The sequence below is a fragment of the Cydia strobilella genome, chromosome Z (genome assembly GCF_947568885.1).
Source record: "Cydia strobilella chromosome Z, ilCydStro3.1, whole genome shotgun sequence".
Taxonomy (NCBI): Eukaryota; Metazoa; Arthropoda; class Insecta; order Lepidoptera; family Tortricidae; genus Cydia; species Cydia strobilella.
The window spans coordinates 2,613,337-2,632,444 of NC_086068.1; the positions used below are offsets into that span (position 1 = coordinate 2,613,337).

Consider the following 19,108-nt stretch of genomic DNA (forward strand, 5'->3'; position numbering starts at 1 on the left):
TGAGAAACACCGGCCGTCGGTGCGAACGCATGTCTCATAGTATGATATTGATAATTGATGTCTATTTCAGTTTATAATGTACAAATGTTTTGGTCTCAGGCAAAACGTTACATCAAGTGTCATGAAGGACAACTGCAGGAACGCTTGGCGCAGTCCAAAAGCACCAGAGACATTTACGCGAGGTTCAACATCCTACTGGCTGCGGTAAGGTACCACCACCACTAAGCTACCTATAAGCTTATTAGAGAGTAGCGCCTTTAACAAATTTTGACGTCGTATTTAACGGATTGTTGTCAATTTGTCATACACACACGTTTTAAATAGGGGATATTATTGCAATGTTCTGCCACCAGAACACTACGTTCGTTTCATAAACCCACACTCGAGTTTTAATAAAATAAATAAATAAAAATAAAATAAAATATAGAAAGAAGAAAGAAAGAAAAAGCATTTATTAGCACAACATAACAAGACTAAAACTAGAAATAATTAAACAGAATGAGGTTGCGCTAAATGGTCCTTACTCAGCTTGGTGTCACGGTGTGAGCCAACATGGCACACTCCGCGACGCTGATTTTCAGTAATCGTAAAAGATATCGTTTATTTCAGGCTTTTAGCCCATAATACAAGCACATGACGACACAAAATAATAATAAAAGCAAAATTAAGAAGAAGAATGTCAACAATGATTACTAAAATATAACTTAACTAAGTATATACCCTATGTCCCAGGTAGCAAAATGACGTCAGGGACGTCATAATGAAGGCATTATTACGTCATAATGACGTCGCTGACGTCATTATGACGTATAAATGCTACTGGGGGTCATTTAGCCCAGTTATCGGACACTGGTGCATGCAATGACAACCAGTGTCCCATAAATGGACCCATAATGCCTTTCATTATGTAGCAGTCACATAAACTACTATTTTATTTCAGAAATGGCACCAGCTAAAACGGGAAGCCGCGAACACCTCAAACCTCCTAATCCCCTGGGAGCTCCGCATCAAGGAGATAGAGTCCCACTTCGGCTCCGTGGTGGCTTCTTACTTCACGTTCCTGCGCTGGCTGTTCTGGGTCAATCTGGTCATTGGGTTCATCTTACTGGTCTTCGTAATAGTTCCCGAGGTGAATTTATCATTCTTATTTCTTTCTTTCTTTCCTTCCTTCGTCCCTTACTTTTTTCCCTTCCTTCTTTCTTTCTTTATTTTTTCTTTATTTCTTTCTTTGTCTGAACGCTTACAAAACGACTGAAATTGATTAAGAAATGCTGATCGCAGAGATTTCCTCATACACCCAATCTCCAACCTTTTTATTTATTTATTTTTTTATATAGAGGGGCAAGGGTACATTGTATATTGACTATTGACACTTCACGCCAAAGCAAGTGCTGCCATCTTGTGGGCTACTTTGGAAGCATAAACTACACATTTACGCCTCGCGCCAAAAATCTGCACTACTAAGCTGCCCCCTACAGCTTGCACGCTTCCTATAGTTGGTCTATTAATTTAACACCATTACTAGTGGCTATTTGAGCCGCCGTAGGCCTCGCAAGTCTGCATCAACAAAAAAAATCCGTAAAGCTATCGAACCTGCTCACAAGGTTCTTGTAGAGGTCTTTTGTATAATCACAGGGCGGACACGCTATACATCAAAAATCACTTGCGTTTCTATGTGTGAACGGCACGTCTGTACACGCGGCATGCGTCATAGTGTGAGTAAGTTTCTTAAAAACTTAAAAATAGTACTGAGCGGCCGGCAACCGGCCGTCAATCTGCTGTCACGGGACTCGCGGGGCGAGGTAATTCGAGTCGGGGCGGGGCGGTGCGTGTCCGTTCTGTATGATAATACTATTACTTATTCTGTGGTATAATGTAATGTACTTAGGACTCTAGGGGCCAATAAATGTGAATATTTTCCAGTGTTAATAAAAAATTAAATTAATTCCAGTATTTAACTGCCAACAAAAACGAAGATGGCGAAAGGAAGAGGATAACAGATGAAGAGAAGAAGAACGCAACTAACCTGCTCACTCTGTGGGAGTTCGAAGGGTTTTTAAGAGTATCGCCAATCTTTTACGGGTAAGTTTCATCAATTTTATTCCAAAAAACAAACTTTTGGGTTATTTCTACTCTATCACGAATATTATCGATTGAAAACAAGGTTTGCGAAAAAAAAAACACAGTTTTGTGACGCATTTTCACTTACATTTTTGCAATTAGTACGTACTCTGTGTAGCTGTGTGCGTAATTATTCACCTCAACCACAGAATAAGTAATAGTATTATGTATTATCATACCTCAACTCTCGGCGATAACTATAAGCCCGCTCCAGACTACGCGGCGCGAAGCCGCGAACGCGAGTGTGGAGTCGATTTCGCTAATAGGCTAGATGACAAATTTTCATTAATGGTATCAATCGATCAGGTTTATTTTTAGGATCAAATGTCTATATGGGACCCATTGCATGTAAGCTATACAAAAGTCAGAAATGATAGTCAAAGTCCGAAAGTCGTACTTCACTCGCGAAACGCTCCAAACAAAACGATAAGTGAACGTGACGTCAAGTTCACTGAGAGCTCATTTTGAATGTATGGGTATGGACAAAATAACAAAATTGCGTTTTTGTCGGTCAAATATTGCGTTTATGTATATATAGGTAGTTGCCGTACAATCTTTTTTTGGATAAAATGAAAGGAATCGAATAGTACCCTTACTTTTTTCCTTTTTCGAAGTTGAAAAATTACTTAAATTTTGAAACCTTCAGGTCCTGTATTGTATTATTTCCATATATTAATTTAATATCTACATTATTATGATAAATTGGTCATTTGTTATCTATGTTACTAGATTTTGTTATAAAATTCAACATGTGTCATCATCCCTATTAGCGAACTTGAACGCGATTCGAGCACGAGTGTGGGAGGCCATTTATATTCAAATTATTGATGGCTATTAATTCAATCCACAGATACTACAGCAGCATAGAACGTTCACAGTACAGAATGCCTTTAGCATACTTCCTCACTGGCGTAGTGGTGTACATTTATGCGTTCGTCGCCATATTGAGAAAGTAAGTAAGATTTTGCGTTGCGGCGGGCGGCGCCGCGCACCGTTTTGCGGTACCGCGCGCGGCGTCGCACGACGCACCGCCAGATTTTGCGTTGCGGCGAGCGGCGCCGCAGATTTCTGCGTACATGTGGCCAGGCCCTTAGGCCTGCCTTTCGGTCTTATACGTATAAATATTATATGACGCTTTTAAATTAAGAGTACTAATCTAACTAATTTTTTGGTATAAGAAAGGGGTTATCTTTATTTAAATTGAAAATAAGTACCATATCGAAGCATCATCAACAATGGCGTAAGCGCCATCGACAATAAGGTCCCTTTTTATAGAAAATACCACATATAATAATATAATTTGGCCGTGTGTTAATATTTTAAAGCCTATTAAACTTGAATCCCTCACTCTATTTTCAGAATGGCCGAAAATTCTAGAATGTCCAAACTCTCGGAGAAAGAAGACGAGTGCATATTCTCATGGAAACTATTCACTGGTTGGGACTTCATGATAGGCAACACGGAGACCGCTCAGAACCGGACGGCGTCTGTCATTCTTGGGTTTAAAGAGGCACTTCTAGAAGAAGCTGAGAAGAAGAAGGATGTGAGAAAGTAAGGCCTTGGTCTCCATTGTTAACAGACAATTTCATGGTAGGCCCATTTTGGAGGGGTATGTGGAACTTTCACCTCCGGCTCTATCCATTGAGAAAGAGGGGGAGGAGTTTATTTACTAATTCCACTAAACCCACACCGCGCTCAGAACCGGACGGCGTCTGTCATTCTTGGGTTTATTAAAGAGGCACTTCTAGAAGAAGCTGAGAAGAAGAAGGATGTGAGAAAGTAAGGCCTTGGTCTCCATTGTTAACAGACAATTTCATGGTAGGCCCATTTTGGAGGGGTATGTGGAACTTTCACCTCCGGCTCTATCCATTGAGAAAGAGGGAGAGGAGTTTATCCACTAAACCCACACCGGCGTTTCTCACAATGTGAGATATGTCATTTTTTAGGGGTTGTGTCCGAAGAGTCTACCACGATGTTCCGACCGGCATCCCTATACAGAATAAATAATAGTACTACCGTCAATGACCTTTTATTAATATAGACGCGTGACGTTCATATTAGTTGACAAAACTAAAATGCGTGCAATATTTAGTAGATGATTGTGACAATCTTGACACATTGGCGTCAGCCGTACGACGCGTACGACTTGCTCAATATAGATTCAGGAACCTTTATTTGATGGCTCACGATCGAGCGCCTGGTGCCATATATCTACCTCCCTTTACGCGTCCATGCAATGACATCCGCACAGAAAGGAAACTTCCTACAAAACCGAAGTGTGACAGCGGTTCAGGGTCGAATCACGCTGTCCCTTTCTAATATATGGCACTATCCCTTTCGGCTATTTAGGGTTGTCAAAATTTAAGTCATTATCTTATCTGTGGTCGTGAACGCAAAGGGACGTCAAGTGACAACCCTAATAATTGCTCGGAGCAATGCTGAGCCGAACGGAGCCGAGTTTGACCGAAGTGAGATGTTTCGCACCCCTGCCTATAGTCTACGGCAACGCTCATTCTTCAACCCGTTTAATATTTAATATCTCCGATGTTGCAGGCGTCCATAGGCTACGGTAACTGCTTACCATCAGGCGGGCCGTATGCTTGATTGCCACCGACGTGGTATAAAAAAAACCCCACCAACGGAGCGGCAGCTGACGTTCACGAGGGTTCATCATACATAGCCGTTAACCGCTATACGAGTTTTCGCCCGGGAGGCGATGACTGACGAAATTTGCGCCTGGCTCGCGGTCCATTAGAGGGCCCACATCCCAAAGCCAGAAATTAAACTATTATAATGCATTAAAAGTGCATACCTAAGATACAAGTAAATGTTTACTTAGTTTAGGTATTGTTATCAAATTTCCATGAGCGACAGAAAATACAAATTCGTTCGGTATTAAAGTTTTTAACTTGACCTGTACCTATTTTGAGTTGAATCTATGAATGTACTAGTATTTAAATTTAAGTATAAATTGTATATTTACCACTGTATAAAACCAATTAGTATAAGTTTTAAATGAATAAATATTATCTTATCTTATCTAATTTCTAGCTGGCGCATAATCGCTCGCCGCGTCTTCGTCAACCTCGCCGTCCTCATCCTCCTCGCCTTGTCCGTCTTCGCCGTTCTTGAGGTGGTCTCCAGCGACACGAAGAAATCTGGCAGCTGGTGGCATGACAACTCCACTACGATCGTCGTCACCTTCGTGTCTCTGGTGTTCCCTGTGTTTTTCGAGCTCCTGGGCTATATGGAAAAGTATCATCCTAGGACGCAGCTTCGGTGGCAATTGTTCAGGTGGGTTTAGATAAGTTCATCTGGTCATCATCTTCCTCGCGTTGTCCCGGCATTTTTGCCACGGCTCATGGGAGCCTGGGGTCCGCTTGGCAACGAATCCCAAGAATTGGCGTAGGGTAGTTTTTACGAAAGCGACTGCCATCTGACTTTCCAACCCAGAGGAAAAACAAGGCCTTATTGGGATTAGTCCGGTTTCCTCACGATGTTTTCCTTCACCGAAAAGCGATTGGTAAATATAGAATGATATTTCGTACTTAAGTACCGAAAAACTCATTGGTACGAGCCGGGGTTTGAACCCGCGACCTCCGGATTGCAAGTCGCACGCTCTTACCGCTAGGCCACCAGCGCTTCCTCGGTGGGTTTAGATAGGTAATAAATAATATTACAGGACATTATTACACAAATTGGTTAAGCCCCACAATTAGGTCAATAAGGATTGTGTTGTGGGTACCTATTTATTGAAATTTCTTTCATTTAATTAAGAAATGCAAAAAGTCTAAGTTATGCTAACATACCTCTACATATATTATATCATTACCTACTTGTTACAGGATCATGTTGTTAAATCTACTCAACTTATTCTCGCTTATATTTGGTTTATTCTACAAAATTCAAGGCATGTCCAAAGACTTGGAGTATTTGAAACCAAACACAACTATGAACCCTAACATAACCGCTGTTAACAGTACCTTTGATGTAAACGAGATAGTTTTTATAACGGAAGAGGTTAATTGTTCTGACGTTCAAGCTTGTCTGTCATATGACATTTGCTTTATGCCTAGCGCAGCTGCTATGATGGCAGTAGCCTCAACGATAGCGCATAATATTAGAAGAGATAACAATACACATGCAAAAGCAGATAATAGACAAACAAAAATCGACTTAAATTATAATACATTACATAACAGTACAAGCGAAACTAGTACAGGAAGTATTCTAACTGAAAACCTTATACTTGATGTAACATCAAGTACGAGCCAATGGGATTTAATAGTGTCTCTATCAAAAAATTCCAACGAAAGCGAAGAGATTGTTTATGATGACGATGATTATAATATTTACGATGATGCAACAACGGAATCATTTTTAAAAACGCAGAGCACAGAAGAAATTATACATATGCGATCAACTACTGAAATGGTACAAGAAAACACTGATGAAATATCTACTTTACATGCTACCGACGTAACAGATAGTAATTTTAATTTCGAAAATTCTGATATAGATTGGAGTTTTAAAGATATTTTAGAGTGGGATGATAAAAACGGCGTGAGCACTACATTACAAGATGACGTAACGACATATGTGACAGACGGTACAGTTGACATGTCATCATTTGAGACAACCGCTTCTATCGATGAAAACACAACTGACTTTAAAGAAATGAGTGCGTCTACAACTCATTCAGAATCGGACTCTACCAATATTTATACTAATACTGACATTATTACCATAAATACTAACATTCTTGACAAAAATACTGAAATTACTGACAAAGAACCGGAGACCGCTACAACATATTCCAGTGATGATAAGACAATTGTAATTACCACAGAAACAACTCCAATAACAACAAAAACAGCTCAAATGACTATTGAAACAACACCAATGACCTCTGAAACAAACACTGAGTTAACTTCCAGTAAATCAACAGAAGCAGTGTCGTACTGTCCTTTTTATATGCTCAACTGTACAACAATTTGCGGAGAAACTAACGTTACACAAGTCATAATAGTTTCCTACTGCCGAGTTGCTGCTACAAAATGTTATATAACCAGACGTGTGTCGATTAATACTTTAAATCATAAAAATGAAACTTTAAGAGGAAATATGACGAACTCTTCAGAAGTAGACATAGTATATTTCAAAAACAATTTGAAGATGTACAACTTGACAACGGAAACGAGGTCAAAACTGACGAAACTGTGTTGGGAGACAATGCTTGGTCAGGAAATGGTGAAGCTTACTATGATGGATTTGGTAATAATTTGTGTTTATGTACTAATTTCGATTATATTATTTCTGTCATTATTTTGCAAACGATAAAGGCTGAAAGTCATCTAGTAACTTAGAACATTAAATATGTTATAATGTATGAACTACATATATCTGCGTAGAGTACTGCGTGCAGTACTTGCATTGCATTCTTGGCAATCATGAACATTGTGTATATTTATCTTTTTTTTTCATTGTGTAAATTGTGTTCTCAAAATCCGTTCTTTCAGGTGTTCCTATTGCTCGGCACCCTCTTCATGGACTTCTTCCGCGCTCTCTTCGTCCGCTATATGAACCGTTGCTGGTGCTGGGATCTCGAGAAAAGCTTCCCTGAATACGGGGACTTTAAAATAGCCGAGAACATTCTCCATTTAATCAACAACCAGGGCCAAGTGTGGATGGGCATGTTCTTCTCGCCCGGCCTTGTCTTATTAAACGTCTTCAAACTTATGATCATGATGTATTTACGCTCTTGGGCGGTGATGACGTGCAATGTACCTCATGAAGTGGTCTTCAGAGTTTCCAAAAGCAACAACTTCTATTTAGGACTTTTGCTAACTATGTTGTTTCTTTGCGTTCTGCCGGTTGGCTATTCTATAGTCTGGGTCAGACCGTCATGGCATTGTGGTCCTTTTTCTGAGTATGGCAAGATATACGAGATAGTTACAAAAAATCTCGCCAAACTATTGCCCCCTTCGCTGAATTTTGCTGTAAAATATATAGCATCCCCAGCCATAGTCATTCCTTTGCTTGTTTTACTAATACTTATTATTTATTATTTGATATCGTTGACAAATTCACTGAGAGAAGCAAATAATGACTTGAAGGTAAGAATTTGACAAATTTAACCTCTTGTCTTTGTATTGAATTGCATTTTATGGCTGATTTAAAGCCATACAGCAAGTATATAAATACTATGTAAAAGCAAAGAGGATATAATAAGATAGAGCGGTACTGTCATAGTAAATTTTGTAACCACTGTAAATTCACTGCCATCTATCGACATACCTTGAAACTAAAAATGAAGATTTATAAAAATACGTAAAAATGTATTTAATCGAATCTCATTGTAATAAGTTCTCAAACTGTCAACAGTGGTAAAAATATAATTTCAGATCCAACTTCGCCGAGAGCGGACAGAAGAGAGACGGAAGATGTTCCAATTGGCCGACACTAGGCGAAAAGGGACGGCTATGGACAACACGCCGTTCGCCAGGTGGAAGAAAGCGCTGCCTGGATTCCCGCTCGGCAAATCCATCGACTCTGATGACCGGAAGACGGTCACTGAAGAAGATGGGAAAGCGCCGATTAAACCGACGAAGAAGAAAGGTATGAATGATCTTCACCTTAGAATTTAAATGAATCGTAAACCTCTCCGAATTGAGCAACAGCATAAATAAATACACTTTGTTTAATAAGCTTGCATTAAACAAATTTAAATAAATTAGCTATATGATTGAACACTTATATGATATATCACTGAGACACACGTGATCGATTAAATTTGATTCCATACTACTTATACGAGTATTTGGTAATTGGGAGCTTAATTAATTGGCATAGCAAAGGCGTTAAGAAGCCGGTGTCGATTTTAGTCGCAAAAATGTAAAATTGATAGATTTAGTCGGTGAAAATGTACACCTTTTGTTACCTAATTGAAATAATAAGTACTGGTTTCTATTAGCGCGTCTTCTTATCTTACCTTTTATCAGATGAATTTGTTGAAAACAGACTCACTAAATTAGTAATGTTTGCTTTTCTGATGGACGTTTAGGTAAAAGCGCGTAAAGCACTGATTTTGTCGCTCTTATTTGTAAATTTCGTAAAGTTTGGACGGCTAAACATGGTAATTTTGTATTACACATATCCTGTACTTGACGTTTATCAGACTACATTTTTATTATTATGACTTTGAAGTAGTGTAAAGGAAAGTTAGACAAAATCAATTTTCTCCAGAAATTACTTCAAAACAAGTGACAATTTCTCTGAAAATCGACTTAATTTCAACGTAATTTTGATACTTAAACAATCTACAACATTTGTTGAAACTATTTTTATAGATCAATTTGTATAATTTACCACCATAAATTTTTGATGAATTTTTAAAAACTGCCCCTTCTTTTCATATATTACCGGTGACGCACGCTTGCGACCTCATTATTAAAAGGCAAGATGAGAAGACGTGCTAATAGAAACCAATACTTGATATTTAGATATTACGTAACAAAACGTGTATAATTTCAACGACTAAATCTATCAATTTAAAATTTTTGCTCCAAAATCGACTACGGCCTCTTAAGGCGGTTTCCTGAGCCAGAAGGTGAAAAATCTCCTTATATGATCATGTTTTTCTAAGAGGCGTTGATATTCGTAGACGTGGAAAAAATATATGTAGTGCTTGACTATATTATCTTTAATAACATAGCTTTCGATACGCGAATTATGACACTTCGCTCAATACAATTAATTCCCAAAGTAACCTCTAACTCGGACTTTTAATCAAACTTTACTCGGTTATTTATTATGTAATACTATAAACAAAAAAGAAGAAAAAACAATCTTAACTTAAATAGTAGTTTCATAACTTTCGAATTTCGATATTGTAAGGTAACGTTTTTAAAATAGGTAAATAAAAATCGACAAAATTCAATCAAAATTGACACTTGGCGCGTATGATCTTTCCCGTTCTTTCTTGCGAAATGTGACCGTAACAGCGGCAAACCGATGGAACGGCCTTAAAGAAAGAACACTAATAACCTTTTGTGGACATAAGTCTAATCATTGATCTCTTTTTTAACACAGGTAATATCTTCGCCAAGATCGTCGGACAAGCTGTTGATAAGAAATCAGATCTCTCCGAAATCGACAACGACCCATCCATCTCCCCTAACAACGACGACGAAACTGACACAGATTTCCACGAAACCCTACCAAGAGATGTACTGAAAGCTAAAGACATAACTATAGTAAAGAGTGATAAGAAAATTGTAGAATTCAAAACGCAAGCGAGCGATGAAAATAAACTCAAAGTTAAAGTTGAAAAAGAAGATCGTACAGATAAAGCGGCCGTTGAGAAAAGAAACAATGAAACTAAATCACGATTTGTTACGACTAAAGTCGACGAAGTCAATGAAAAGACAATCAAGAAAGATGCATTAGAAAGAAAACAGTCTGAAGTCTCAGTTATTCCTGTTATAACTATAAGCACAACGGAAAGCGACGAGGACTTAAAACGAGAAAACAAAAAGAGTGGAGACTCAAATAAAAAACAGGCAGATTTAAGGTCGCTTAGAAGACAAAGCAGCGTCGATAGTGTTAAAGAGAAGACTGAGAAAAAGAAACCGGAGGATGGACATAAATATCAATATTCACTATAAGAAGCGCTGGTGGCCTAGTGGTAAGAGCGTGCGACTTTCAATCCGGAGGTCGCGTACACTTACAATATAGCTATAAAAGAAAAATATAAAAAATATATACAAATCTGATACTTACATATAAATGCAATATTGGTTGTTTTAGTTTTCATATCTGCAGAATCAAAATATACTGTCGCCTTGTCGCATAACACTCACTATTTTATAAATTACCTAATACTCAGAATGTGATTTTTGGTCTGTAGATATTCTTTCTATGACTTAGGGCCACTTGCGTCAGCCAGATTAGCCCACTAACCCGGGGTTAACCGGTTAAACCTTGGAGCTACCGTGGTTACCAGTACAATTCGAAACTGGGTTAAAGGTTAACCCCGGGTGAGTGGCTAAGTCTAGCTCGCGCAAGTGGCCCTTAGCTTTAAAAACCGGCCAAGTGCGAGTCGGACTTGCGTTCCAAAAAGGTTCCGTACATTACATTTTTTTATGTGAAACGTGAGTGAAATGTCTTTAAAAAACCCGTAGGGGTAGGATCAAAAACTATTAAGTCCGACTCACGCTTGACTGCACATTTCTAATAGGTTTTCCTGTCATCTATAGGTAAAGAATTATTTTGTGTATTTTTTTTTAAACTTTAGACCCAGTAGTTTCGGAGATAAAGTCATTTATTAAATGGTAATTTTTTGGCTGTTTATTTATTTTAAAATTACAATAAAATATATATTTGAGATTCTTAAAATGAGGTCTTTCATTTGATATGTAACACGATATAGTTTGAAAAACTTTATTTTTTAATTTTATCATTTTTCTCATTTTGTCATTAATCTAAAAGCTAACGGGAATTAGCAAGGCACTTTCGTACGTTTCCGTGAAAATACGATGGAAAATAATTATGCACTACATATGTAGTCTACACAAGGGCCTGACACTCTTTGATAGAGAAAGATAGTCCTATTGCGATTCCTATAAGAGGAAATCAACGACCGGGTGGCATCATAGGTAGGAGGCGAGTGCGAAATAGCGAAATTTATAAGAGTGAAAGAGAAAAAATCCTATGCTGCCCAAATTGTATATGAATATTCTTTCTTACCCCCGGTCGCTCGGTGGCGCGTCTATAACTACTTGTATAGACTATGTATATGAATCTTCACGACACCAATGAACTTATTAGTTATTCTCTTTGTTATTTCTAATAAACGTATGTTTGGTATGTCGTCATAATACCTCAATGCACGACACGGTGACGACACGGATAAGTTGCTGTTGCTATAACCAACTACGAATTAAATGGAGGGTGATATTTACCATTGCTATTTCGCCGTCTCCTATATCATTTATCGTCACTTGATACACATCGTTGTCATCACTTTGTCTCTCGTCAGCGTTTATCGAAAGATTAGTCTTGTCACCAGTTCTGAGTTTGTTTATATTATTGTGCGATTGAAACAATAACAATGTAAACGTAAGTATTTTTGTAATTGACATTCTTCGCGTTGTTTGTAAGTACGTAAGTACATAATAATATTGATAAATATTTGACAGCTGTCACAGTGCATCAATCTTCATAGAAAAAAAGGTATTATTCTAAAAAAAAAAACAGTGTAATGCCCTCGTAATGCCATTGTAATGCAACGAGATTATGGCACTGCCTTACTTACTTTGTCTCTTCAAGCGGTGAAACATGTGAGAAGGCTGGCTGGCTTGCTCCCTCTAACTAAGCTTTTAGAAGTCAAAGAGTAGTACAAAGGAGTTGTATAATATTGTATGTTATAATAATTGTCAAATATCAGAAAGTTCTCAATAGGGGGTATTACTGCAATGTTCTGCCACCAGAGTGCAGCACTAGCCTTTTTAGTAAACCATAGAGTAACTTATACAAACTGTGCCTTTAACAGGTTTTTGACAATTTTTAAGGTTCCGTACCCAAAGGGTAAAAACGGGACCCTCTATTACTAAGACTCCGCTGTCCGTCTGTCTGTCTGTCACCAGGCTGTATCTCATGAACCGTGATAGCTAGACAGTTAAAATTTTCACAGCTGATGTATTTCTGTTGCCGCTATAACAACAAATACTAAAAAGTACGGAACCCTCGGTGCGCGAGTCCGACTCGCACTTGGCCGGTTTTTTCAGAGATAATAAAATATGACTAATGCACCAAGGCGGTTTGTTTACAGAAGACCTACCGGGAAACGCGAATCCGCTATCTGCCTCTTTACCGCTCGAATATGCAAGAGTGACAGAGATGTTAGATAACACAATTTCGATTTTCTAGTTTTGTGATAGACCCACAGATTGTGGTAGTGGCGCCCCCTGCGCAGAGTTTCGCGTAATATTCCCTATTTATCTGTTCACTTCGAGCAACACCGGTATGGATGGTATAGATTATGGATGGTATAGAAAAGGATGCCAATCTCTTATGGCAGAATTGTTGCAAAAGTGACCGCTTTCAGCTTTAAATAATAGTTCCTAATCTCTCCGCTGGCGCTAGTTACTGTCTGGGACATGAGTATAACATGAACCAGCAAATAACCCGACCAATTTACGTAGGTTGTTTTTGGTAGTATTTCGGTGTATGGTGGCGCCGCCTAATTACTGTTTTTTGATGGACACTTTTCATACATAGAGATTTGGCTCCTTTATATAGTCTCCATGGTATAGATGGTATTTTATACAGTCTATGGAATGTAGAGTTAAGGAAACGAATCTTCATATATCAAAAAGTGACTGTAAAAAACAGTAATTAGGTGGCGCCACAATGCAATCGAGGACCAATTTTTGACGGTCTCTTAGCCTTGTCGGTAGTGACCCCGCCTATGAAGCAGGAGGTCCCGGGTTCGAATCCTGGTAAAAGCAAGAGCATTTATTTGTTTTTTTTTTTATTACAAATATTTGTTCCTGGGTTATGGATTTTGTCTATGTACCTATATAAGGACCAGTTTTTCTTTGTGTAGGAATATATTTGACCTCTCCTTTAATAGTTAACTAGTTAACATGTATATATTTTCTTCTTTAAAATGAAGATAGCAAATATAATCACTTGCTTTTAATGCAATTCCTAACGACTTTTTCCAACTTTCTAACCGTGCTGGAGTCTGAGAATTAAAGAAACATGAAGAATGGTTGAAGTAAAATTGTTAATTTACTAAAAAAAATTATAAAAGTAACAATTTAATACTTTTTTTAAATATTTTACAAACTTACCGTTGGTCGGAAAAATGATATGGACTTCGTAACATTTTTCAGATTTTTCACCTTACGCCCACTTTGGCAACTGTTTACGACGCAAACTTTTCCCATATTTATTTAATTTATATATATATCCTATATAGCGGCGGCTTTGCCCCAAGGCCTGGTAAGCCCAGGCCCGGGGCGGCGGTGGCTAATAGATAACAGGGGTGGCAGTCTAAATAATGCGTACTGAGAAAGGGGCGGCTAGTTTGACTGCAAGGTACCTAGCACTTGGTTCCTAGGCGGGCAAGACTTTAAATCTGCGAAATATGAAATCCTAAATCGTTATTAAAATAAATATCTTAAACATTTAAATAACAATTTTAAATCACTGACAGCGCACTTCACCCCGTCAATGAAGTCTAATTTCATGTCATATCGTTGTGCCACCCTAGCGCCACCGGACAGATTTCGAACTATTATTTACAGCTAATGCTGTACACTTTTACACTTTTTGATACATGAAGATTCGTTTCCTTAACTCTACATTCCATAATACAGTCTCCATGAACACCGGCTTCCGACACGTCGGAAGTATTACATGTAATATGACACTGAAGTATTTTGACAGCGAGCAAGTATCAAAATCGCCAATTTATTTACATGATAATAATAATGAGTCCTAGATATACCTACCAAACCATTGGTTATAATTCTCTAAGTAATGAGTATTAACATTAATTAAATAAAGGAATCAGTCTGTCAAGGAGAAGGTAGATCTCAGGCAGATGATGAACATGGAAATCGCAATTGACTTATAGGTACCTAATACTATTTATACTAGCGGCCCGCGCCGGCTTCGCAGTTTCGCACGGGTTACACAAAACCTTAAGGGGACCCCATGCCCCAATGACCTTCGATTTGAATCCCTTAATTTTCTAATGTTTTTTGTAGCTTATCATATTAACAGCAACGGATTTTAGCAATATATTATCCCATATTTACTTCAAAGTTCATTGTTTTCGAAATATTTGACATCAAAGTTGAACAATTTTAGGCCAAAAAACTGGTTTTCTGGCCATAACTTTTGTGTTAATTAGTTTAAAATTAAAACCTTAGACAAACTTTTAGAGACGTCTAAGACGAACCTAAATATGTAGATTTCGTATAAGTAAGATCTTTCACAGCAATCGAGATACGAAAAAAGTGTTTTTTTCAGACAATGTTTAAAACAATCATAAATAAATAAGTATTCATTTTTTTCACAATCCGGTAGACAAAAATGGAGATAAAAGATTGAAGAACCGATAGCCGCTTGTCTTATGTAGGAGATACGATTCAAAACTCGTCAAAAATCGATGAAAACCTCAGGTAGCCCCGTAGTATAAGATTACCCATAAGCATTACTAACACTGATTGATCCTAGTTGGTCGTTGAATAAAGAATTTAATCTAAAATTTAATTTAACAAATTATACCTAAACCTTTCTCAAGAATCACTCTATTGATAAGTGAAATCCGCATGAAAATCTGTTCAGTAGTTTTCGAGTTTTTCGCAAACATACATACACACACAGACGTGGCGTGGCTTTCTTTTATATAAGGTGTAGTGATTACTTACGTTGGCCACAGATTAATAAATAGTTACTGCGTTCGGCGGCCCTCTGTCGGTTGTATCGTCGACGATACGCCGAGCGGTAGGCATATAGCTCGTGGCCCTGAGCGAGTGACGGAGGCCTGCGTTGGCGAACAACACGCGAACGCGGAGCGATGCGGCGCGGAGTGAATCAATCCTTTGATACCTATCAAAGAGGATATAATAGGATAGAGGGGTACTGTCATAGTAAATTTTGTAGCCACAGTAAATGTCATCTATGTGACAATGAGAGCGGACCTACGTTTGTATGGAGAACCGAGCTTGCCGGGGACCTTAAATATGTGGATGAATTGATAGTATTGAAGTTTAAATCGTAAACACCGTAAGTATCCATTTACACTCCTAAGTTATTCGCAAATCAATAAAATACCGTTAACGAAATGCATACTAAAACACCTGCCTTTGTTGGACCTTATAGCTTTGAATTAAGGTTTAAAATAGACGGTTAACTATGTGGAAGATACAAACCTGTTTTGAGACGACCCTTTTAGTCTCTGTTCCCAAATTTCAACAAAAAAAGCTGTCCCGGGCCGCGTGCGCTTTTATTCCAAGCACCAGCTTAAGAGCGTTCTTACAAGAAAAGTCGAAATAATGTAAAATTGATGATATTCCCGACAACATTTAAGATTTTACGCTCATTATTAGAAATAAAGAGTACTTGTTTCAGTAAGAGCGTCTTCTTATCCTTAGGAATATCGTTGTACATTTTAGAAAAAGGACTAATTAAATTAGTAATGATTGTTTTTCTGATGGTCGTTTACGAAAAACCGCGTGAAGCACTGAATTGTGAGCTCTTATTTGTAAATTTTGAGAAGTTTACTCTGCTAAATTTGGATATTTTGTATTACTAATATCCTGTACTTTAGGAATATCGAATGATATTCTTCCTACATGCTTTTAAGAAAGAGAAAATCAATGTTAAACGAATTGAATTTTCTCTTCGAAACAAGTGTAAATTCCTACGAAAATATACTTAATATCGAAGTTTTTTTATACACGAGCAATCTACAACGTTTAATTTGTCTTTATCAAATTATAGCGCTCTTAAGAAGAGTTTGCTTTACGAAAACTAGCATAAAAAGATCCTTCTGCACCAAAGAGGATATAATAAGATAGAGCGGTACTGTCATAGTAAATTTTGTAACCACTGTAAATTCACTGCCATCTATCGACATACCTTGAAACTAAAAATGAAGATTTATAAAAATACGTTAAAATGTATTTAAATATGGATAAATGATTTTTTTATTTGCATTAATTATTTTTATATGATTTTGACCCATGTTTTTTAACGGATATGCGTTAAAATTATAAATAACAAACGAAACCGTCAACGCCCTCTATACGAGAGTAGGCCAAAACTAGTGGCGCCCTCTGATCGAGAATCAAATTTTCGTGATTTTCGAGGCACGTTTTCTCCTTAGACTGTATCCATCTATTACGGATCTATCTTTGTTCTGCACTAACAAGAGGTCAATACAGGTAGGTACAGTTGCCATCAGATATATCGGAGCGGCCAAGGTGTTCACAATATCTGAACACGCACTGTAACGCCTTGACAATAGACGCGTGTTTAGATATTTGTGAGAGCATTGACCGCTCAGATATATCTGATGGCGACTGTACTTACAGTCAGCTGTAGATATATAGTTGACCCCCTGCAAATTTCTATGCAGGGGGCGCCAGTTATCCTTGCAGTTGACTTAATCTAATAGATTTAGTTTATGAAATAAAACTATGAAAACGGATTATATCGCGTATATTGAATTTATAATACATCCCGACGTTTCGAACTCTTTACAGCGTTCGTGGTCAACGGGTCACCCGTTGACCACGAACGCTGTAAAGAGTTCGAAACGTCGGGATGTATTATAAATTCAATATACGCGATATAATCCGTTTTCATAGTTTTATTTCATGAGTAACTATCGCGGTAACCGAAGACAATATTAGATTTAGTTTAGTAAAAAACCGGCCAAAAAACGGCAAATCACGTTTGTTGTATGGGAGCCCTACTTAAATTTATTTTATTCTGTTTTTAGCATTTGTTGTTATAGCGGCAACAGAAAATACATCATCTGTGAAAATTTCAACTGTCTACCTATCACGGTTCATGAGATACAGCCTGGTGCATAGATATATGAAATTTTAATTTTAATTAATTCCTATATCTATGGCCTGGTGACAGACTGACGGACAGTGGAGTCTTAGTAATAGGGTCCCGTTTTTATCCTTTGGGTACGGAACCCTAAAAAGTATAATTCAGATAAAAATTGTAGTTGGACCAAGCTAACTCTGCAATGGCATTTGCAATGATAAAGTGTGGCATTGTTATCACTTATGTCAAATTTCTCAGAAAAAATGACGTATAGGTATACATTTTAATATTATTCTATCACTTTGTCCTGTTTAAATCGGTGCAAAGTCAGCTTAGACGGTTCTTGAGTCCTATCATTTATCAATACTACTTAATGCTTTTTATACTGTAATCTGTCACTTACTTTACTTATACATTTTCCTTGAATGACAATAAACAAAAATTCCAACATACACTACCTCCGCTCTTACACACTCGTACGCATCTATAAAACCAACCATTTAAACCCTTATTACACCTAAATAAAGTCCACAAATCGCATAAAAATGTCAACCTACTTTAAACCTTAATACAACTGAATACAGTCAACAAATATCCCTAAAACGCAACACTACAAACCTACCCTTTTAAACCTTAATACAACGGAATAAAGTCCATAAACAATCAGTAGCAACGCAAGAACGTGCCCGCGCGGGCGCGCGCATCCCATCCCCTCATTCAACGCCGGACCGCCGCGCGCGCAGCATGTGGCCGGCCATCTTTGTGCTGCTCCTACACGGAGTGGCGGGGGAGATACTCACCCCCCCTTATCTTAACCTGGCGTTGGGGAAGAAAATTACGGCGACAGCAACGTGTGGGGATATCGGACAAGAGTTATATTGCGAGTTGACGGGGTCTACGGATGAGACTGTTATTCAAGGACAGGTGAGTTTTGGCTTTTAAGGGTGTGTTTAGATTGTAATTGACACTAGGTTCGATTTAAGACAGCCAATATTTGTGCCATTTTCAACTAAAAGGGTACTTACTTATTGTCGCTTGTCAGTAAGGCGCTATTTCCATATAGCTTCAATTAGAAATCAACCTTATCGACAAGATAATGTGGTATAATTATATTTTTTTTTATAGAAGGCACATTTTTTGAAAACTGCTCAATTTCAATGGCGTTATGGCGTTTCTGAATACTCGTAGTTATTTAAGCTCTGTTTTTAGAGTTCCGTACCCAAAGGGTAAAAACGGGACCCTATTACTAAGACTCCGCTGTCTGTCTGTCCGTCTGTCACCAGGCTGTATCTCACGAACCGCGATAGCTAGACAGTTGAAATTTTCACAGATGATCATAATCATAATCATTTATTTGCACATAAAAAGGGTTTTACATAGATATTATAAAAGTTACATGTTCTAGCCT

The 19,108-nt window shown here is 37.9% G+C and overlaps 2 protein-coding genes across 2 annotated transcripts in view; both read left to right on the plus strand.

Moving 5' to 3' along the window:
- LOC134755058 (transmembrane channel-like protein) overlaps nucleotides 1–10,787 on the plus strand; it is a 31,581-nt gene extending 20,794 nt beyond the window's left edge. The window contains exons 6-15 of the mRNA XM_063691536.1: nucleotides 100–204; nucleotides 941–1,129; nucleotides 1,952–2,082; nucleotides 2,972–3,073; nucleotides 3,481–3,672; nucleotides 5,173–5,415; nucleotides 5,967–7,395; nucleotides 7,641–8,237; nucleotides 8,526–8,739; nucleotides 10,213–10,787. Of these exons, the coding sequence (XP_063547606.1) occupies nucleotides 100–204; nucleotides 941–1,129; nucleotides 1,952–2,082; nucleotides 2,972–3,073; nucleotides 3,481–3,672; nucleotides 5,173–5,415; nucleotides 5,967–7,395; nucleotides 7,641–8,237; nucleotides 8,526–8,739; nucleotides 10,213–10,787 (3,777 nt within the window). The remainder of the gene's footprint in view (nucleotides 1–99; nucleotides 205–940; nucleotides 1,130–1,951; nucleotides 2,083–2,971; nucleotides 3,074–3,480; nucleotides 3,673–5,172; nucleotides 5,416–5,966; nucleotides 7,396–7,640; nucleotides 8,238–8,525; nucleotides 8,740–10,212) is intronic.
- A 7,641-nt stretch (nucleotides 10,788–18,428) lies between these two features.
- The window catches only part of LOC134754575 (laminin subunit alpha), a 103,692-nt gene continuing 103,012 nt past the window's right edge, over nucleotides 18,429–19,108 (plus strand). The window contains exon 1 of the mRNA XM_063690892.1: nucleotides 18,429–18,624. Within this exon, the coding sequence (XP_063546962.1) occupies nucleotides 18,445–18,624 (180 nt within the window). The 5' untranslated portion in view covers nucleotides 18,429–18,444. The remainder of the gene's footprint in view (nucleotides 18,625–19,108) is intronic.